Genomic DNA, 22,004 nt, shown 5'->3' with positions numbered 1-22,004 from the left:
GCGCTGCTCGTCGTTTCCGGGCGCGCCCCGCGGAAGCGGGCGAGAAGCGGCGCCGGCTCCATGTGGCGCCGGCTGCGCTCCGCCCTCAGGAGGCTCGGCGGCTCGCCCGCCACTCTCCCCGCCGAAGGCGCCCGCCCGCCCGCCGGCCACGGCGCCATGGAGCGGGCCGTGGTGCGCTGCGTGCCCTCCGAGGCCAAGCTGAGCCTGCGGTTCGTGCTGCCCGACGGCAGCGCCCGGCACATGCAGCGGGACCAAGCGGAGCCGCTGGGCCGGGCGCTGGCCCGCATCGCCGCCAACGCCGCCAAGGGCCGCACCAAGGCGGCAAAGAAGAACAAGAAGGCGCGGGCGGAGAGCGGCCCGGCGGCGGAGGGCGGCCCGGAGGCGGCGGCGGTGCCGGCCGTGAGGCTGTTCTCCCGTGACGGTGAGGCGGTGGCCGAGGAGGTGCCGAACGTGGCGGCCTGGCAGGACGGCGCCGTGCTGCAGATCGGGGAGGCGCAGTACCGCGTGGAGCGCAACCCGCCGGCGCTCACCGAGCTGCAGCTGCCGCGCTCGCTGCTGGCCGGCTTCCCCGTCTGCCCCAAGCTGAGCGCCGAGTTCGCCGCGCCGCAGCACTGCCTGTTCCGCTGGTACCGCGAGCAGCGCCCGGCGCCCGGCGGGGAGGAGGCGGTGGCGGGCGGCGGCGGCCCGGCCTGGGTGGAGGCGGCGGTGGGCGAGCGCGTCTTCACGCCCCCCAACGCGCTGGTGGGGCTGCGGCTGAAGCTGAGCTGCACGCCCGGGGACGCGGCGCAGCGCTACGGGCCGCCCCGCGAGGTGGAGAGCAGCGGCCCCGTGGAGGCCGGGCCCGGCGCCTGCACCTTCGACGCGCGGCACCTGTACACCGGGCGGGTGTGCGGCGGGGGCGCGCTGCGCGCCGTCTCCTACAACGTGCTGGCCGACGTGTACGCGCAGACAGAGTTCTCCCGCACCGTGCTGTACCCCTACTGCGCGCCCTACGCCCTGGAGCTCGACTACCGGCAGAACCTGCTCAAGAAGGAGCTGGCGGGCTACAGCGCCGACCTGATCTGCCTGCAAGAAGTGGACAAGTCCGTCTTCGTGGACAGCTTGGCCCCAGCCCTGGATGCTTTCGGACTCGAGGGGCTGTTCAAGATTAAGGAGAAGCAGCACGAAGGTCTGGCCACTTTCTACCGCAGGGACAAGTTCAGCCTGCTCAGCCGGCACGACGTCGCGTTCAGCGAGGCCCTGCTCACCGACCCCCAGCACAAGGAGCTGTGCGACAAGCTGGCCCGGTACCCCGCGGTGCAGGAGAAGGTGCTGCAGAGGTCGTCGGTGCTGCAGGTACGGCGCGCACCGCCCTGCGTCCTCTTCCCCCTCTCCCCGGGCAGGTTTGTCGAGCGTCAAACCAGAGGAGAAGGGGAGCGAGGGATTAACAGTCAGAAACGTGGGTGGTACGTTCGCTGTTAGCCAGGGTAATGGATAGAGCAGAAGAGCAACTTGGGAACAGGAACAGAAACATTGAGGCTTCGCTGAACTGGATGTATAGAATCACCAAAACTTGGTAAAAAAGCAATATTTTTTTTTAAGACAAAGACAGCTGTTGAGATTCTGAGCCAAGTATCAATTCTCAGGTGGTATTAGCTGCCAGGCTTTTCACGGCTTACTCCCATACATCAGAATATGTATTTCATAAAACTTAAATCTTGTAAGTCGGTTCTAGATGAGATTAAGTTAATTTAGCTTGCATTAGGAATGCCACTTCAGAAAGTGACAATAGGGAGAGAAATAAGGTTGGAGGACAGGTCAGTGAGCTTGTTGATGCCAGTGGGTCTGCCAGCAGAGCACTGTGTATACGGTAGAAGTCTGTGCCAGGAATTTTGGAAACACTAACTGATAAAAGTTTCTTTCTTGTGGACTGAGTAGGACTAAAAAGATTTCCTTGATACATTTATGTTCAGTTTAAGAACTATGCAGTGCTACGGTTTGCTTGCTAAAACCAGAGCGATAGCTCCAATTCTGTTGCAGAAAATAATAGTACAGAATGGTACAGCATTAGCAGCATCTTAGGAAAAAATATGGACTGGATTGAAGGAAAAAAATACAGCCAGACCAGGCACTTACAGACAAAAGAGCATTTGTCAAATACCTGGATGTAGTGATAATAAATTGCCTCTATAAACAGACCTTCTATAGAAGATAAAAAGACTCAACTTAGGAGCTGTACTGTTCATTAGTTGTGTCAGGTGCTTTGACCTGGATTGCCATACAGGCATAAGATAACTATTGCACTTTTAAAAATATTTGACTCTCTGTTTAAGACTTACCAAGGATTACTTTTTCTCCTGAAGGTTTCAGTTCTTCAGTCTACAACCGATCCTTCCAGGAAGATTTGCGCAGCTAATACCCACCTATACTGGCACCCGAAAGGTAATTTTGTCATGTTCGTGTATGTGGGATAACTGGGTTTGTAAAGTTTTTTGTCCTTTCTGGAGAGAATAGATTTCCCCCTGTTTTTTTGCAGCTATAGTCTTTTCTTCTGGAACTGAGGGTTTCTTGTCTTGTTTCGTATCTTGATGAATCAAGCCAGGCTGCTTGGTGTGTGTGTTTATTTTCTTTAGAGTAGGATTGTTCTAACCTGCCTGGGAGTCAGTAGAATATAGCTGAAAGCAAAGCAAGTCACGTTACTAAGTAGTAGAGTAGACCATAAAATATAGATAGCTTTGTGTGCACTCGGAGCTTCCCAGTCCTGTTGTACCTGAAGGATCTGTATTGGGATGCTGCCAGGAGGGCAACCAGGCTGGGCTACAGAAGCTTTTAGAACAGATTCTCCTCTTTTAAATCAGTTTTCTTTTGGTTCTGTGCTTTTCAGGAGCAACGTTATTAGAATGGTTGCCACAAAACAGAAAGCTGATGTAATTATGGGTGCTGGAGGTTCAAGGGTTCTTGCTTGTGCAAGTTGAAATTAAAACATTGTCCCTTTAAACTTTTGTAGTCACAAACTTCAAAGTCTTCTTATGAATACTATTCTAAAATGTAGTACACAGAAAATATAAAATGAGATTGCAGTTTTAGAGCTATACATGATACATGCTTAAGTGAGTAACTTGGAAGATTCCTCCAATGCTACTGTGAAGTATTTAACATGTTTTTATATCCTTAGGTGGAAACATCCGTCTCATCCAAATTGCTGTAGCCTTGTCTCACATCAAGCACGTAGCATGTGACTTGTATCCTGGTATACCAGTCATATTCTGTGGAGATTTTAATAGTACACCATCGTCTGGAACATACAGTTTTATTAGCAGCGGCAGCATTGCGGAAGATCATGAAGACTGGGTCTCAAATGGTGAAGAAGAAAGGTGCAATATGGCTCTCAGCCATCCTTTCAAACTGCTAAGTGCTTGTGGAGAACCTGCTTATACAAACTATGTTGGTGGGTTTCATGGGTGTCTGGACTACATTTTCATTGACAAAAATGCTCTAGAGGTTGAACAGGTCATTCCGATGCCAAGTCATGAAGAAGTAACAACCCATCAGGCTTTGCCAAGTGTTTCACATCCTTCTGATCATATAGCATTAGTATGTGACTTAAAGTGGAAATAGATCAGCTCTTGCATGGTGCTTCTGGGGGTTTTCAAACCAGAAGTTTCATTTTCTGCTGGGGAACTGAGGTTACACTCTGGCTTGTCTGCTACTAAAAGGAAATCAGAATGATTACTGAAAAGTTCATGTGTGTAATGGTTCTGCTGAATACTATCACAGTGTTCAGAATATTTGCATGAGAACTTTTTCATTCCCTTTTTATATGCTTACAGGAAAAATCTAAGACAGGGGTTTGAAAATTGGATTATCATATACCTTTTTATTGGTGTTTTTAAAGGATTAAGAATTATTTTGTTTAAAAAAATATGAATTTAATCTGATTTATAAGACAGTATACAAACTGAACCCTGCCTAATTCAGAACCAAACATAGAACCTGAAAACAAATGGATTTAATTGATTCAGCCTCATTGTAATTATTGTCACAGGACAGTTTTTTTAAAAATAAGTTTGCAAATTGTCTTGCTCGCCATTACTGTGTTTCAATTTTTTAGTAAGTAGCATGAACAACGTACTTGCACCTACCACCTTCTGAAAAGATGTTCCTTGAGTATCAGCGGATAGCTCTTCTGTCAACAATCAAGCAGGTTAAAATCAAAGTTATAATTGATTTGGAAGCATTTTGCTTGCCCACTTAGTATGTGGAATGAGGGTAACTGCAGCACCGGCTAAAACTGGACTACATATTTAGGTAGCATCTACTTTGAACATCTGCTCCTCCTGTTCATGATCATTGGCAATAAATACTGAAGTTTAGGACACCAGCTCTGGATGGGAGGGAGCTGGGGAGCTTTTTAACAATGTGTTTTCAGGTGAGGGGGAGTTACAGAATAGTTAATGTGTGCATTAGCTATCTGTGCCTAAATCAGAAAAAAGCCCACAAGTGACTTGCAAACCTTCATCATAATTGTTCTATTTTGTTCCTCTATTGCATACAACAACCACCTGCTTTTTAATGGTGTTCTACCTGAATTTTTTCCTTTAGAAATATAGTCTTCCCTGTTTTATAGGAGATAATTTGGATGTGGGGAAATGTATTTTATGTGTACCTTCATTGACTGCATTGGAGGGGTTTGAATCACTTAACAAGCTTTTCTCCCTGCACCATTAGTCCACATGAAACAAATAGCATTTGAAAACTATTTCACTAGATCTCCCTCTTTCACTAATAAAGTTCTCTTTTTTCAATAGTCTGTTACTATCGTCAGTTTTGATTTTGTTCTAGTTACTGATGTCCTTCATGGCAAAGCAAGTCTGCCCTGTATTTCCACAGCTACTCACCTCCACTGTGTTCTGGTGGACTGTAGGTTATAGCTGGGATTCACTAAACTCCTCATACACTGCTAAAAACAGGCAGAAACTTTCAAGCAGCATATAGCTGAGGGTCATTGGTCCTGTCTCTTGCCATAGTACCTGCTAGTTTCTGAAGGGTGGTGCTTTAAAAAGCTTGTCAACATCTGCTCTTTAGCTTTTTCTATGTTAATTCCAATAAAACTACTACTGTTTTTAATTACCTCCAGGTTTCAATTTTTGCTAATCCAAATGGTAGCTAAGGGCTTTCGGATTAAAAAACTGGAAGCAAAACAGAGTGTGACATTATAAAAGTGGCAGTGAATGATGTTAGGTCGTTGAGACAGGGATGGACAGTACTCGCCCTATAAAACTGGACCCCACATACTTCGGGTATGTCCTTGTTCAGTTACCGTTCTCTTGTATGTCTAAGTAAAAGTGTAATTCAGTCTTGCGTATGAGTTGAAGGGGATATCTATTCTTCTAGACTACAAAGTTGGTAATAAAATATCAGTGATTCATAAGTAAACTACAAGATATAGGAGTGAAGAGAAAATCTTGCAGAAGAATGAAGGCTGTATACTTCATATCTGGGCAAAGAATATTTACTAATTTAGTAAATGAGGGAAACCTTACACCTGAAGATGTAACATTTGCAAGCATATGGCATCTTAAAATAATGACAAAAAAATAATTGGAAAATCTGTTCAAGAAGAAAAAAAAATCTAAGTATTAACACCTGGGGAAAAAACACTGAAAATAACCATGTTACAGCTGAGCCAGAGGCCACCTACAATTTGCCAGCTCTAAAAAACTGGAGGGAAAAAACACCCAAAAAACCAAACTCCACTGAATAATGCAGGCTTGCAGACTGGCAAGAGCAACGTCCCAGTCACTTAGAACAGCAAGATTGCACTTGTTGAGTTTGGAAGTTAAATTATATTAGGCTAACTGAGGTCCCCTTATAACTTAAAAAGGAGAAAAAGAATGTTTTTTGAAGTACCTATCCATTACAATTGGGTTACTTAGTTTTGCTTTCCAAAACCAGAACATTAAGAATCTGTGAACTTCTCCACAGTTACAGAAGATGGAGCTGCTCAGAGGTCTTCTGCCTCCCTCCCAAGAAACAGCAGGTCCCCCTGGTTCCCTGCATCGGTACTGGGGCCGCTGCTCCTGTCCCACACAGCCCAAGGAGAGGGAGAGCACAGCAGAGCTGGCATGTGCAGGAAGCAAACCGAAAGGGAAAAACACAGCACTGGAACAGGCCCAGTAAAATTAGATGGCCGTTGCACACAGCAGATAATCCTTTAATATCTTCAGCAGGAAATTCAGCCCCATGAGCTGGCACTGGAGATCCTCCGGTGCAAGTATCCCTCATTTAATTAGCAAAATGCAGCAGCACAGGCTGACTACCAGTAGCACCAACGTGTCAGGAACCACTTAGACATTTCCAGAGTGACAATCCAGCACTAGGGTCTATTAGGAAAAAGTCACAATTCAAAAGAATTGTGGTTTTTGGGGGGTAAAAAGCAACCCTTAGAGACACACCTGTGGCCCATACCCCCCATGCTCTCAGGCTACGTTTACATCTACGTGAGGTAATATATGGTGCTTCCCACTCCACATAAGGTGATTTTTTAGTTCCTGTTTTAGCCTCCCCTACTACTGGACTTTGCCCAGCGATTAATTCTTCCTCTCTAAATCACCTCTAGAATTCAGATTTGTAGAAGCCCTATTAAGCTCTGGTTTATTGTATAAACCTAAACTCACCTGTGCTCCTCTTCCAGCGATTGGAACGCTCCACATCAAGAAAGTGGGCAAGATTCTTTTTGTGTCTTTTTAAATTTATGCAAGAAGGGCATTTGTTTGTTGTTTTTTTTTTAAACGCTCTTTTTCCCAGACTAGCCATTAAGGAAAAAGGAACATTGCACTTAGCTTTCCCATCTCTGGTGCAGTAAACTCGAGAGAGCACTGCTCCAGCATCTGCTCTGACTAGCTGCTGTCCCGGGAGGGAGTTTCTTCTTTCACACTGGCTCCTGCTGTGGACAAACTTGTCACTCACAGGAACACTACTGAAACTAAGAGCACTGAAAGACTGGCCTTCTGGAGTAACAGATACTTGGCTAGTTTCTGGGTTGTTCCAGTTACTGTGAAATGTAGCTTACCTGTGTATTCGGTATGTACAAAAAAACCCCAAGTTCTGCCAGATCCTTCAGACTGGTCTGGCAACTTGGATCTCGTATTATTTTTTCCCCCCGACCTTGTCCATTCCAGACAAAGGGATCTTCACCACCTGTGGCAGCTAGTACTTGAATTCTTACACGAATATTTCTTGTATCACTGCTGTTTTTGAAGGGACTAATTCAAGCCTTCAGTAAAATGCCTTTACATATCATGATAAAGCAAACAATAACGCAAAGTATGATTGAGAGAAGGAAAAAGGACAGAGAAAAATGGTACAAGAAAAGAAGGGGAAAAAATACCCAACACGCTGAACTGTCAGATGTTCAAAATAATTGTGTAGTTGCCTCAGTTCTCACATTTCTAGCACCAAAAAATTGTTCCAGGTCTTCAAAAACCCACCCAGTAAGAGGAAGAGCCTGAAAGATCCCAGTTTTCCTAGAATTTGCCACAGATACCTGTCATTTCTTACTCAAGTCCCCTGTCAATACCATTCTTGACAAGAGCAGGAAAGATACTGGGACAAGGTGATGTGCAAAGTTTCATCACATTGCACTGAAACTGCTTTTGTCCAGACCTTAATATAAAGATTACTCAGATGAGCAAAGGACTGCAAACTGGGCTCTGAATTCTCATTACTGACAAAACCCTAACTCACCTTTTTTACACAAGCAAGGCCACTGCTGTAAGCGCCCTCATAGTGTTCTATTGCCTCCAGTACATTGTTTTTCTGGTTTATGTTGAAAATGCTGAGAACAAACCAAGCCAAGTAGAAACCTTTGAAGCACTTGTTGCTAATTCCTGATGCATTTAGAACGGATTTTTGTTCTGCTTCTAAGCAGTCCAACCAAAATGCGCAGATTGTCTACAAAACAGCTGCAGAACAAGTCCTAGAATATGTTGTTCATGAAGCCTTTGTTTTTTATTTTAAAACTAGCAAAACAGAAAAAATAAACCAAACAAAAAGCCTAACAAATATCCACTACTATTTATGTTGTAGAATTGAGTGGTCAGGTTAGTTACATGTGAGTAAAACAAAACAAGACTTTTGCACTGGTCTGTATGTAGGTCTAAATATTCACACAAAACCGTTCTCCAAATGTTGGAAAAAAATGAAAAGCCAATCATGCACTTACTGAAAATGTAAGGAATAAACTGTGTCAGCACAAACAAATAAAATAAAAAGCACTCATTCTTCAGTGTTTTGCTCTCTAAAGTTAAGCTGGCCATCTGATACACTGAAATCAAAAAACCTCTTGTGTACAAGTATTACTAGACTGACTCTCCAGCGCAGTAGAACTTACCCATTGTTTGAATATAGGAGTTGATGCTACACAATGAAATAATTCAGTCACTGGAACTCAGGATTTCCTGTCATTACAGTAGAACGAGGAACAAGTTTTTAGCAGCCTTGTGCCTGTCCAAGATTTTGAACTTCTGGGACAACAGCTCAGTTCAGGTATTTGAATTCTGATAGGGAAACGACAAACAGAGTTAGTACCTGAACTCTTCAACAGACATGACAAAATGGGATCTTTGTGGGGATTTCATCTGGCTCTGGAGAGCAGAGCTGTATTATATGCTGTTACTGACATCAAACATACATAGGTCAGTGTTATAATTGCTTTAGCTAGAAAATAACAATTTTAAAGAATGTTAGAAAAAAAATTACACCCAAGAAATTTATTGACTTTGTCTTACTACACTGTGGGATAAGCTGTAGCCTTAACCTCTCATGCAGGCTCCATCACTCTTAAAAGATGCTTGAGATTTTTACTACTTTGACTTTCACTTTGGGAAATTACTTATTTTATAGCAGAATTACGACCTACTGGTACACAAAGCCAAACACAGTGACTCTGAAATATAAACTTCTATACACATTCTGTAACTCAAAAGCATAGTGGCTAAACACAACTCACCTAAGCCTGAGTATTTAATTACTTCAAAGCATTTGGAAGAATTAACACAATGAAATCTTCATCGCTGTGAACCAGAATGTTTCCTTCAAGATAACGGGCCTAGTTTGTTTCTAAGTATCTGCTTTTTTATTTGAAGTCTACCTCTTCACTTTTTCCTCCTAAGAGGAGGCGACATTTCATTTGTCACAAGCACTGTTTCATTTTAACCTACTGGGGCTACCAACACAACCCCTATTACAGACAAGCTGCCTCTTCTGAACAAGGTGCTCCTTTTAAGGTTTACTTCAAGAACTGCATTGCTAGAAATACGCATGTTAACACCTACTGATCCAATGCACGGATATAGCAACTTTGGTGAATACGTAATCAGCAATTCATTAAAGGTGCAGGCAAAACCCTACTCACCTTACACTGTCTCCTGGGTTTCTCTTACATACTGAAGACAGTTAATGACTGTATTCAAAAACTCTGGAATTTTCTGTTAGTTGTGTTCACAGTAACTACTTCCTAGAAACTTAAATCTCAGTTACAGCAGAAGCTGCCTCAGAATGTGCTCTTAACCTAAACTACCTTGAGTTTAAGCACACCTTGTCACTGGGATTTCTTGTGGCACTGATAAGACCTGGGCAAAAAATAAAAGAGAGGAGCTTAGCCTGAAACTGCAATGAAATCATGCTTTGGGTTCCTAAAGACATACAATCAATAGAATACAATATTCCAGTTGGAGGATCGAGCTGTATTTGCATCCATACAGCAAACAGGCAATAAAAAAATAAAGATTTTAAACCATCCATTAGTAGCACCCTCAAAAAGCATTCTTTTGAACTACAGAGGTATAAGAGGGCAGAAATATGAAAGCAGACAGTATAGAGCTGGTATTTTGGGTGACTTACCATTAATATAATACTGACTAAACCTCTGTACAAGTGTTCAAGTTAGCTTCCCAGCTAGTCACCAACAGAATTTGTGATTCTCCTGCCAGAACCCACATTGGTTGTTAAATGTAGATACAACTATGAAACAGACATGCATGTTTTGCAGGCAGTTTGTATTTGTTTTATTACAATTTTTCTAACTGTTAGTATTTTCATATCTGGACATCTTGAAAGGAATTTTAGATTTACAACTTCAAAAGACACTTACAGAATTATCTTAAGTCTTGATGACAGCTACTCTACTGCACCGTGCACAATCTTGTTGCCCACCTTCTGTGTCCTGCTCTACACAGCTCCAAACAAGTGAAAAATCTGAGACTGGTGTTCACATTCAAGCTGCAGGAAAGCTCAGTATATGGATTAAAAAAAAAAAGTGATAACTTGCAGTTCAACTATTTCAGGAATCAAGAGGAGAATACACAGATCTATACATTTTATCATTTTATTAGGAATAATTCCAAGTGGGTTATGAAGAAACTAATCCATTGAGTTTGATGAATTTTCCAAAATTTCTTTATGAAGATATGTTCACCAACAAACAGTAGAACTTCAGCAGAACTATTATACACTGGGCAAAAATAGTCAGGCTGATACCAAAAAGCAACATGCAACATAAAAAAAAAAGATACAATATAAAGAAAGACAATCTGCTGAATATTAAAAACAATCTCAACATGAGCTCTTCGCAACCAGCACAGAACTATTCTACCCATCAAATCCAATTCACACAAAGGCAAGTTGGGCCGACAGAACCCAAGGATTAATAAAATGTTCCTCAGTGCAGTAGATTTGTATAGTGTTTTAGAGCATTTCCTTGGCTGGAACAAGCAATATTAGGAATTCCTTTTGGCAAGGGAAAGAAATAAATAGATACGGAATGCTACGTTTTTAAATCAGCAGACTGTCTGAGGAATGAAACAGGGCATCAGTAAACTAAAAGTAGCAGGGAGAAAAAAATTTAAAACATTAATTTATTTGGGCTCAAAAGAATATTCAAAACAGATCTTAAAGATGTCACAATAACTATATTCAGGCATTTAGGCTAACAAGGGGAATAAAATCAGAAGATACACTTTTTCCAAGTTAAGGAGATTTTTACCCAAGTATATTGCTACCTTCGCAACATGTAGCTTGGTAAACAATAATTGGCAACAAAATAAGTTGAAACGCTGTAATATCCTGCCCAAATATCAGTTCCAGATACTGTAATAACCAAGATGCAAACTAATTTTGTTGTAACAAGCCTAGACCACTTATATCAAACATGTCCCTGGTGAAAGAGTCATCCAGTTTGAGTTAGCGTTTTGAGAGTTCATTTGACAGCCAGTCAAGTCCCTCATACAGACCAGTTCCTTGCGTAGCACAGGTAGCCTGGACATACCACTGTTAATGTAGAACACAAACAGAAGTTAAATTTACAAACTGATAAAACGTAAGCTAAGTCACAGTATGTGACAATCAGATACACACTCAAACAATGCTCTTTAAACACTGCTTTGTGCCATAAATAGAGTTAATTTTGAACAGATGGTAATGTTAAAAGTTTTGGGAAGTATATATAAGTAGATAGGGTTCAGACAGTGTCCAGAAACTCAGTGCTGGCCTACCAAATGCTAGAACACCATTTAGGGCATCAGGAAATAAACACAGAACTTGCAGTTGGTTTATATGCTGAAAACTTAGCTTCTTGTTTTTGAAAGACTGCTCTTCAGGAAATGGACATGGAATTATCTAAGTTAACAGACATCTAAAACATCTTTATGGGTATGATCTTAGTGCATCAAGACACAGACATTATGTGAGTATCACAGAAGGCTGGATAGTTTATGTGAAGCAACCCTATCGCTCAAAGGCTTGTGCAGATGGAATCTAATGATTCAGGAGCTACTTAATTTCCTCCCGTCTTTGGAGTGGTGAGAATGCAAAATGCATTTTCTTCCCCAGAGCAACAAATAGAGAAAACAGGAAGGCCCACCACGTACTTCGTCAAACATGTTTGACGGCCAGATTTCAGTCAGAGACTGGAATATTTATATTTTTCCAGGAAAAAGTGAGAGATGAAACACCTGCAACAGCTGAACATACTGGATTACACTTCTAAATCATTTATTTTCAGAAAGGACCTTAAACTATGCACTACAGAATTTAACAGCAGGTATGTGCATCTTTCTACAGGAAGCGGTGAAAACTTCCCTTTCCTTTAAAGGAAAACTTCTGTTTATGATAAATAATAAAGGAAGACAATAGTTCAGCAACTGGGAAGTTTACTACTTACAGTTCTGTTACGCAGAGACTGAAGACCTAGTTTATCTGTCATTTCACTGATTGCCATGGCATTTGGCAGATCTTGTTTATTTGCAAACAGAAGCAGCACTGCGTCTCGCAGTTCATCCTCCTGAAGCTAACAAAAAAAACCAGCCGTGTTATTAAATTAGTTCAGTTAAATACTTCCATTACTTGAACAAGCACTAAAGAAACCTAAATACTGATTTAAGGGTTATAAACGTTTTCATTCCTACTCCTGAAGTCACTGGTAAGTACTGAGTGAAATTTAACTACAACCCAACAGAACTTCTACAAGTAAGGAAATAGCCTTTCAATCAGCAGTTTAAATTTGCAGGCACCTTGCTGCTGAAATTCTTAGCACCGATTTGTTTTCCCAAAATTCTTTGTCTGCTGTATTTTTATTAAGGTTTTATGAAGGAAAGAAAGGTTCTGACAGATCAGTAGTTCTGGAGCTAAAGCTCTCCACAGAATTTCAGTTACAACTCAGCACACTATGTGACCCAGAATTACTAGGTGAATACAATATACACCGTACAAACATCCACAATTTTAAAATGCTAAATATTTTAAGGAAGCTGACAAACATCCAAAACTATGACAAAGTATGTAAAACAATCATGTTTCAGAAGGTATCGATATTTACCATTTTCTGCAGTTCTTCTGCGGCTTCCTGGATTCTCTCTCTGTCATTGCTGTCTACCACAAAAATGAGGCCCTGTAAGAAGTTAAGCCGTTCTGAAAAGCCAATGTAAACACGCAGCACTATTTTAAAACCCAAGAAACTCATATTGGCTATTGTGATCGTCCTCTCTCTCAAGTAAGCAAATCTGACAGAAACTTCTGTTTAGGCAATGCAAGATGTCTATCTGAACAAACTGCAGAATAAAACTAAGTCTTCCTAATCAAAAAAGTTAACACACACAAATGTTGGTTTACAGATTACTGTGGGACCCATTAGTTTGGGGGAGGGGGGAACAGATACTAGTAAGTTTTCAGAAGCTAACTCTCTCCCCTCCCTTTTCATTCATTCTATCATATTAAATGCAGCAATAGCATCAGAAGTGCTTCACCATCTCACACTTCACTGAAAAACACTCTTAAAGCAAGGCCTGTTTAAAAAAAGTTTGTACCCAACAGTATTCTTAATGGCATCTGTTACTCAAGTGTCCTTCTTACACATACACTATTTACTCTTAAAACTTCAGTCTGAAACATTACATTTTATCATTCTCTTTATGAAGAGAGAACTATCTTTTAAAAATATTTAGTAACAGGGCCAAATAAGGAACTGAAGCCAAGTATTATTCTGTTCATAGCAGTACTTCGCTAGCTCCTTTTTGTCAGTCCAGACTTCTCCATTTTTCTGCACCAATCAGATGCTGCACAGAAGTTTCTTGGATACAATTCTATATCCAACACAGAAAAAAAAAACCCAAACCACAAAACAAAAAAATCACCACTCATAAAGTTTCCTGATACTAAGCAACTTACCTTACTACTTCATTTATGTCACCAAAAATGACAGCAGTCACACCAATATGAAGCTGACACTTTCTAATCAATCGGTAACAAGACCTTTCACAGTATTTTTAGATACTCAGTGTACTAAATACACTGATACAGCATGGTAAAAGCTATATATTTTAAGGCTGGTTCTTGAAAAAGAAAAGGATATATAAAAGGGTGTTCAAACACTAAAATTTTTTTAAGTCAACACCAGTTCAAACAAATCAAAGCATGGGTACAGCAAGGTTGAAGAGCTCTTCACAAACAAGCCAGCTGCTTTGGCACATTACAGAACACTGGTAGATCCTAAATGACTTAATCCTTGCCAGGCTCACTCACAACTAGGCTTGAAGCCTTCAGGGTAACAAACTAGCTTCAACTAGAATGAAATCTGGGTATCCCTCAGAACTCGCAGGAAGTAGCGAGGAGCCTTTCTGAAACAAAGAGACAGAAGACAACTTTCCATATATACTCTACAGAACATACTGAGACTTTACAAAACAGGTCTTTAACTACTGTCATCTCTGAACTCTTACCTGTGTGTTTTGGAAATAATGCCTCCAAAGAGGTCTAATTTTATCTTGACCACCAACATCCCAAACTGTGAAACAAATGTTTTTATATTCTACCGTTTCCACATTAAAACCTAAAAAGAGAAGAGTTCAGTAATTAGCAATAGTTAATGCTAGTGTCAAAATTTAATTCTAACCATGTTAAAAATGGCTACTTCCTAAGTTACATGTCTCCTGAACACACATAAAATGGCTTAGCAGAACTGAAGTGCTAGATGAAGAAGAAAATTGACTGAAGGGGAAAATAAAAATAAATTAGTAACTGAAATCCAGGCACAGGACCTTTTTTTCAGCAAATCTTTCAGCCACAAACGGCAAGGCTCATGGCATTTGTGGGAAGTACTGCAACTTAACTGGTTTCTATACTCCCTGAGCATCTGCTACTGGCCACTGTCAGATACAGGATTCTGGTCTAGTTGTATCTTTCGTCTGACACAAGTTATGTTATGGCAGTACCAGAAAGCACATGGTTGTCTTGATCCTTACGGTAACGGCAAAGACAGCAAATCCCTACACTTCAGAAGCCCATCTCTACAACACAAATATAAAGTAACAAGAATGAAGGCATGAGAACTGGTTATCTTACCAATAGTGGGAATTGTGGTGACAATTTCTCCTAGTTTCAGTTTATAAAGAATAGTTGTCTTGCCAGCAGCATCCAAACCAACTAGAATAAACAGAAAAATTATTTCACAACATTCACTATACCTTGCTAATTTTAAAATATGCCATTTAGCATACAGAGTATTAGGGTTTTTTTTCTGAGAAGAAACAACTTTTTAAACACTCTTAAGTCATTGTTAATATACTACTGTATGTTTCTCCTCTACCCAGCACTAAGAGTGAGAACAAGCAATGAAGAGAACAAGCTCAGTAACACACTTCCACCCACTACCCACAGACTTCCAAATTTCTAGTCATCTTCCCTAGTATTTGTGTTACTTAATTACATTTTACCATTCACTTTGAAAGTTTCTTCTGGGTAAGTAAGGATCTTCTAAATGTATACCAACAATCTACCAGCAGCACATCGTTTCTAACTGATCACACGTTTGCTACTTTGCGTTCAAGTTGGGGAAGGTCTCACTAAACCTTCAGCTAAGGCCATTTTCACATGCACCTGAACCCACGGCACTATCCATGGAAGGCACTTCAGTGTCCCTCATTCCACTGCTAAAACATTTCTTTTGCATTGACAAAACCACATAAATTATGCAACTCCTGTCCTCCCTCCACATCTACTCTAAGGTCTGTAACTCTTTTCAGGATAGCACTTCTATTCACTCAAATCCACTGGGATGCTTTCATTAGGAGTCTCCTTTTTTGATCTTTATAGGCTTTCTGCACTGAGATTTGCTCTTCTGTTTCTACAACAAAACTTAAGCTTGCTAGTTTTCAGGGTAAACTATGTGGTAGACACGTGATCCTTAAAAAAACACACCAAAAAACAAAACCGGAGCCTCAAAGACTTTTTTTGAGAAGCATCACCAAGACTGCAGACATCCACTATAGTTTTCTAAAACTGCGCAACTGCTTATTATTAGGCATTTCAGAACACGTCAGAGCAACTCAAAACACAATTCTTCACGTTAGAATCCAATGCCTAGCATATAAGCACCTAACGAACAATAGGTACTAAACACTTACCACAGCAACAGTTTGAATAAGATGTCTACTTGTGAAAATTAGAATGGTCAATAAAACTTTGCCCAAATGAAAATAAACCCCCAATTAAAAAATTAACTAATACTTGCATGAGAAACCTAATGTTATCCTTGTTTAGTAACAGTCTTAAGTGCTCCGAGTTAATTTCCTACTTGGTAACTGCGATATATTAAGCTTTAAGTGGTTTGATGACTTGACTATTAATAATACAACTGTTTCCTTAGCATTGCCATAAAATGGAATTCAAAATTGCCTACTTATTCAGAATGAAACCAGACTCTTAAAAAGCTGCCTCCTTCTCAAGACACAAACTGCTGTTACAGCAAACTAATTAAAAACCCCTATCTATAACTGTCCTATATTCTGATACTGTGAACAGGATTACATATGCCAATGCGGTTTCTTTGGTATTGTCATTGTGTGTTTATAAAAAAACCAAAACACACAGTTGTTCTACAATCAAACCCAAAAGCTCCTTGAGGGGTAATAAACCTCCAAAATGCTCAGATAAAAATGTAACAGTCTAAAGCCTGCTATTGTCTGAGTGTTATTCTCTTTTAGAACCGTACACAAGCATGAACCGAAAAACAGACATGGTGCGGCATAAGTTTCAGAAGAGCCTGCAAGTCATGAAACTTGTAAATGTTAGCATTTTCCCTACACCAACAAAGTGTCAGGTAGCCTTAGAAAACCCTTTCAGTGAACCCTGAAACCCTCAGAAGACTAGGCTCAAACCCAATGTTTTTAATAGCACCATGCTTGAAGCCCATCACCATTCTCACACAGCTCAGCTTCAACCAAGCATTTATAGGACGTCTAGACCTTCACAGGAAAACATAATGCATATACATGTGTGATAGTTTTCCAGTAAATTAACATTAAGATTGCTTACTGAATCATCAATTAAAGCTACACATACTCACAAACTGTTCTCTTACCCCCCCCCCCCCAAAAAAACCAAAAATCCCAGTTATCAGTAAAACAAACATTGACAAGACTTGTTAACATTAGCAACGAAAGAAAAATGGCATTATCTACACAAATGGAGTGTATTTAGGGGTATATTAAAGATACACATAAAGACAAAGAAAAAAGCTAATCTCATTTCAAAGAATTTACACAGGGTGTCGAGAAGCATTTGAAGATATGACTCAGAGTTAAGAAATAAGAATCTACTCATGACTTTTAATTTGCTAAATTTAAGAAATTATTGCCCCAATTACCCACTCCACTCTTGTACCAGGACCCACCAACACCTCAATGGCATTGGCAGAAGGCTACATGAGCCACGTAAGCGCAAAGCCCAGAGACTTTGCTTAAATCCACTCTTACCCACAATTCTAATTAAGCTGCTGGACTTTGCACTGAGGCAGGCTGAGTTATAGACACACGTTTTCTTCTCTCCACACCCGAGACAACAGCTTTTCACCATGGGAAGGCAACTTCTACAAATGACCATGACCCTACTTGGAAAAACTGCCTCTTTTAGCCAAATTGATTGTGTTATGAAGTCTAAGTAAGCAAAAGTCATCAAAAGCATCACCTCCATTCATACTTCTTACTCCAGTTTGCCACTTAACACTCTTTTTAGAACAAGAAATTTCAGGGCACCAAATCACATTTAATCTTTTGAGCTGCTAGAAAGTGTAACTGTTGCTTTCAGAATTCCAAGAATAAACACGTTTACATTTGCACTGGAACACTAAATGTAAATCTACGAGCTACTTCCATGTCATACAGTTTAAGTAGATTTAACTACAAAGATTAAAACCTAAGTCTTAAATCCCCAAATATCACAAATTTCCGATTCTACATTTTCACTCTGATTCTACTGCCTGACTGACCACTGACAAGACCAAGGCATAAAAGAATCTTGAAGTAGGGTGTGATGTTCAGCAGTTATACCACAGTGCTTTAAGGTTACAATAAAGCACAAACGGGAAGCACAGACTTGCACTTGCAACCCTTTATCTTTAAACCAAGTCAAACACCTTCTTCCTCTAGCTGCGGGGGGGGGGGGGAAAAAAAGCTTACAGTGCTTTTAGATGCTGTTAAAACCACTTTGGTTCTAAACCCTTTATTCCTCTCAAGAGTGTTTTGTTCACAACCTGTCAGTCATGTTTCTGAATCTCAAGCTTGTAGTTAGCTTGTCCCCAGACACGTCATCCCTGTGACCATATCGCAGTCCTTATTTACCAACTTTCTACTTTGATCATGGGTGGTCGAATATGAAGCTGCCTCAGTTATCATAGCACAGAGCTTCAGATAAACTACAGATGCAGAAAAATGGAGAACTGACCTCTTAAATGGAACCCCCATCAAGCCAAATAGATTTTGGTTGTCAGATTGAGATTTCCAAAGTTTACTATACAATACAGTGTGTTGCTGCTTCCAAAATGAATGTTTCCGATAACCAGAGCAAGGAACAACAACCAAAAAAGCTTCTACTGTATTTAACTGATTCATGACATTCATGTTACAATCGAAAGCCAGCTTAAAAAAGTAAAATTAATGAATCCTAATTTACTACAGGTTTGTATTCCTTCACTTTTCTTTCATCTTTATACCAATTCTCTTATTTATCCCCTTACATACTATTCCTCTTTCACGTTTCAACTGGGTAAGTCTTTGAGTGACACGAAGGAGCAGTTCTCAATACAGCTTCTGAAGAAAACACACACACATATGAAGAAAACTCAACAGGATGCAAACCAACTGTGGTTAAAAAAAACCCAAACAAAAAATGCCAAACAAATGGTTTTGTGCTGTACAGTAACATCAATCCCAAAGAACCTGCCAATTTTCCCCCCCAATGCATTTAATAATTACCTTTGTATTCAAAGCTCCTGAGTAGCTAAGCTATTATCTCAGTTAAGACTTGCACAACTGCACCAAGACACGGAACACTAAATTATGATACTGAAAGGTGCACAACAAATCAGGAACTTTTCTTTTTTAAGCACAAGAAACTATGAGCGAAGAACTTTACAGACAGGTGCATGTAGGGTTAGGACTCAGTTTTTCTGCTCTAATGCCCCAGTTGCCTAGTCTAACTTCAAGTCATTCAATCCTATCCTACAGTTATTTGTTTTCCCTCAGGTTATTTCCATCTATAAAGAGAATGCAGGAATTATTTCACATGCATCTCCTCATAACATTATATAATTATTTCTCAGAAATAGTAAGTGCATTTTTTAAAAACCCAACATTTCAGTAACACTATACCATTAAATGCCCACCTTTTATCCTAAATGTAGTCTGAAAACATAGAACAGTGTGCCATTTTTGCTGTTGAACATGGTACCTGATGAGAAATACTCAAATTCTGCAGAACTCAGTAACACAAAGTCTGTCTTAAGAGCTAAATTAATTCTACTTTATCTTTAATTCTGCAGAAACAGCAAAAAGCTGTGAAAGACAAGTCTGAACTATAAATTAATCATCTGTTCATTATCAACTCATCCATATAATATTTTCCCCCTAAATATTTCTCCATGAACACCTTACTCCATAAAGTATACTACATGCAAAAATTTAAATGCCTAGCCTTATATAGCTTATTTTCAAACCATAAACTGAAAATTGTCACTTTGAGGAAAAGTTTAATCCAGTCCCAGTATTGATTCAGACATCTCTCCTCAAAGTGCTGATAAATAACGTAGAACGCTATGAAAAGCTTCTTTTCCACGTTACAGGTGCAACTTACAACATATCCAGTATAACATATTCTGCTTCTAAACATCAAGCTTAGCTCCTATGTTACACTCTCAAGAAAACAGCAGTTTTATGCCTTTATACAATGTAACAAATACAGTGCAGTCCCATGCTCTGATCCAGTCCTGTATTTGAATATAATATCTTAAAATCAAAATTATTACAAAATAAAAAGATGCATCTGTACCAACTGCTAGAAAGCGCAGCTCCCTAACTCATATCTAACCTAAATTTGATTAGCCCGATTACCTACCAATGAAGAAATTAAAGCCTTGCAAGCTATTTTGATCTCCATGACATCGCTTTCCTGTTTTCATTATTTCACAGAATGCAACAGAACTACAAACATACCATAGACACTATCTCATCCTACAGTCGAGCTCATTTGAAGATTTTTACTTCCTTCACTTAAGAGACAATACGAAGAGTCAGGCTATTAGGGAGACAGTCAAAGCACTTCCTTGAAACCAACAGATGTATTAAGTTGTCTCAAAGACAAAAAATACTCAGCTTATTTTGGAATAGATGAGAGTCTCTAATTTTAAACAGAGAAGACACAATGAAAATTACTGTGCATGCAATAAAGAACTCTGTATCACAAAACGTATGGACGACATTGAAATTACAATGAAAAAAATTTTTTAAAAAAGCTGCATTGTAGTGCCTACTGTGCGTACCAAGGCAGCATTACAGGTAAGTAGCGTCCCAAGAAGTTTCAGGGTTATGACCCAGTCCCGCGATGGGCTATATTGAAGTGAACACTTGATTTCTTAAGACAGGCCACTTCAATCAACGGCCATAAAACAAGTTCCATTCGCTTTGGTAACAGAATTTGAGGAAAAATTGGGGGGTTAAGATCTGCCTGTACCTAAAGCTTGCAGGGGGTGGGTAGGTGGGTGAAAGAAAGCAGGGGAGAGTTGATTGAAGTGGAAGAGGAAATAGCGAATGCAGTATGCGCTTGCTTTGACCTTTTGAACCATAATCTTGCAGCAAGAATCTTCAAGAGCTACTGCCTTCAACTCTTACACAGCCTGTGTCAAGAGAACCACATCGAATTCCAAATAAATAACTCGAGGCAGACAGTAAAACTAAGCAAGCACGGCAGAGCGACCCTACCGGGTTTTGCACGCGAGGCACAGGAGCGAACGTCCTTCCCCGAGCGCCAGGGGCACAGGCACCGTAGCTACCGAAAAATCGGCCATTATACGGCAATTCCTGCAGCCCTCGCCGCCGAACACAGCGGGCTTTGTCACAGCCTGCTGGGGGCCACGCCGCCGGGCGGGAGCGGCGCGGGGGCAGGGCGCGCAGCCGGCCCGTGCCCCGGCAGGGGGACCCCCGCCGCCGCCGCCCCCCTCACCTGCGGCCGCTTGATCTTTGTTCCGGGCTTCGCTCGGGCCCGGCGGGGCGGCACCGCAGGTGCAGGGGGACGGGGCTGCAGCCGCGCACGCCCCGCCGCAAACCCGCGCAGCGCTGCCCCCGCCGCAGCCGTGGCCCCGGCAGCGGGGCAGGAGAAGGACGGGGCCGGCAGCTCGGCGGAGGGGAAGGGAAGGCAGCTACAGCCCGACCCCCACCCCTTCCCCCGCCGCTCGTCCGCTTCCCGGCGACACCGCCAGCCCCAGGAAGGGCCGAGCCCCCCAGCCGTGAGCCCGCGGCCCCCTCCCGCCGGGCTCCCCTCCCCCACCGCCAGCGGGACGCGTCCGTGAGGGAGCGGGCGGGCCTGGCGGCGGCCACGGGCGGACAGGGCGCAGCGGCGGGGCCGGGGGGCCGCGGGCGGGCGGCGGCAGCGCGCCGCTGTCCCCCTTACCCATGAGGATGCGCATCTGCTTCTTGCCGAAGAGGCGCGAGAAGAGCGAGGAGATGGTGAGGCCCATGGCGGCTCCGGCGCGGGGCTGGGCGGCGGCGCAGGCGGCGGGAGGAGCGCGGCGAGGCGGACGGGAGGGGGAGCGCGGCCCGGCTGCCGGCAGCGCTCACGGATCCCTCCGCGGCGAGGAGGCCGGTGCCGAGGTGCGGGCTTGGCCCGGCGGCACCGACCGATCGGGCGCGGGCGGCGGCAACGGCGGCGCAGCTGGTGCTGTGTGCCCGGGAGCCTCGCTCGCTCGCTCTCTGCCACGTCACGCTCGCCACGGCCGCCCCGGCTCCAACGCGGACAAAATCACGTCACGCTCGCCACATCCCCCGGCCGCGGCGCCACCCTTCGCCACACGGCCCCGGCGCCGGCGCACTACGGCTCCCAGGCAGCGCCGCGCCCGCCCCGCGCCCCGCTCGCCCCAGCCGCGGCTGCCGGTGCATGACGGGGGCTGTAGTCAGCGCTCCCGGGCCGCCTCGCCGCGGTTCCGG

At 42.5% G+C, this 22,004-nt stretch overlaps 2 protein-coding genes across 2 annotated transcripts; one reads left to right on the top strand and one right to left on the bottom strand.

The window, feature by feature from the left end:
• Positions 1-22: 22 nt before the first annotated feature.
• On the top strand, positions 23-4,789 carry PDE12 (phosphodiesterase 12). Its single transcript, XM_040592650.1, has 3 exons — positions 23-1,335; positions 2,343-2,421; positions 3,155-4,789. The coding sequence occupies exons 1-3, from the start codon at positions 61-63 to the stop codon at positions 3,595-3,597; spliced, it is 1,797 nt and encodes a 598-aa protein (XP_040448584.1). The 5' UTR covers positions 23-60; the 3' UTR covers positions 3,598-4,789.
• A 5,563-nt stretch (positions 4,790-10,352) lies between these two features.
• Positions 10,353-21,860, bottom strand: ARF4 (ADP ribosylation factor 4). The gene is made up of 6 exons (XM_040591979.1): positions 21,472-21,860; positions 14,875-14,955; positions 14,253-14,362; positions 12,854-12,925; positions 12,200-12,325; positions 10,353-11,307 (listed from the first exon to the last, which is right to left on the bottom strand). Exons 1-6 carry the CDS (start codon positions 21,536-21,538, stop codon positions 11,221-11,223), a joined length of 543 nt encoding a protein of 180 aa, XP_040447913.1. The 5' UTR covers positions 21,539-21,860; the 3' UTR covers positions 10,353-11,220.
• Positions 21,861-22,004: the final 144 nt, after the last annotated feature.

Source organism: Falco naumanni, chromosome 4, assembly GCF_017639655.2.
Source record: "Falco naumanni isolate bFalNau1 chromosome 4, bFalNau1.pat, whole genome shotgun sequence".
Taxonomy (NCBI): Eukaryota; Metazoa; Chordata; class Aves; order Falconiformes; family Falconidae; genus Falco; species Falco naumanni.
This window is presented reverse-complemented; position numbering and strand designations above follow the sequence as displayed.

Coding starts and splice junctions, on each gene's coding strand:
- PDE12 (XM_040592650.1), top strand. CDS start 61: ATGTGGCGCCGGCTGCGCTCCGCCCTCAGGAGGCTCGGCGGCTCGCCC. Junction 1,336..2,342: donor AGAGGTCGTCGGTGCTGCAG/GTACGGCGCGCA, acceptor TTTCTCCTGAAG/GTTTCAGTTCTTCAGTCTAC. Junction 2,422..3,154: donor CCTATACTGGCACCCGAAAG/GTAATTTTGTCA, acceptor TTATATCCTTAG/GTGGAAACATCCGTCTCATC.
- ARF4 (XM_040591979.1), bottom strand. CDS start 21,538: ATGGGCCTCACCATCTCCTCGCTCTTCTCGCGCCTCTTCGGCAAGAAG. Junction 14,363..14,874: donor CACCACAATTCCCACTATTG/GTAAGATAACCA, acceptor TTCTCTTTTTAG/GTTTTAATGTGGAAACGGTA. Junction 11,308..12,199: donor AGTCTCTGCGTAACAGAACT/GTAAGTAGTAAA, acceptor CTACATTAACAG/TGGTATGTCCAGGCTACCTG.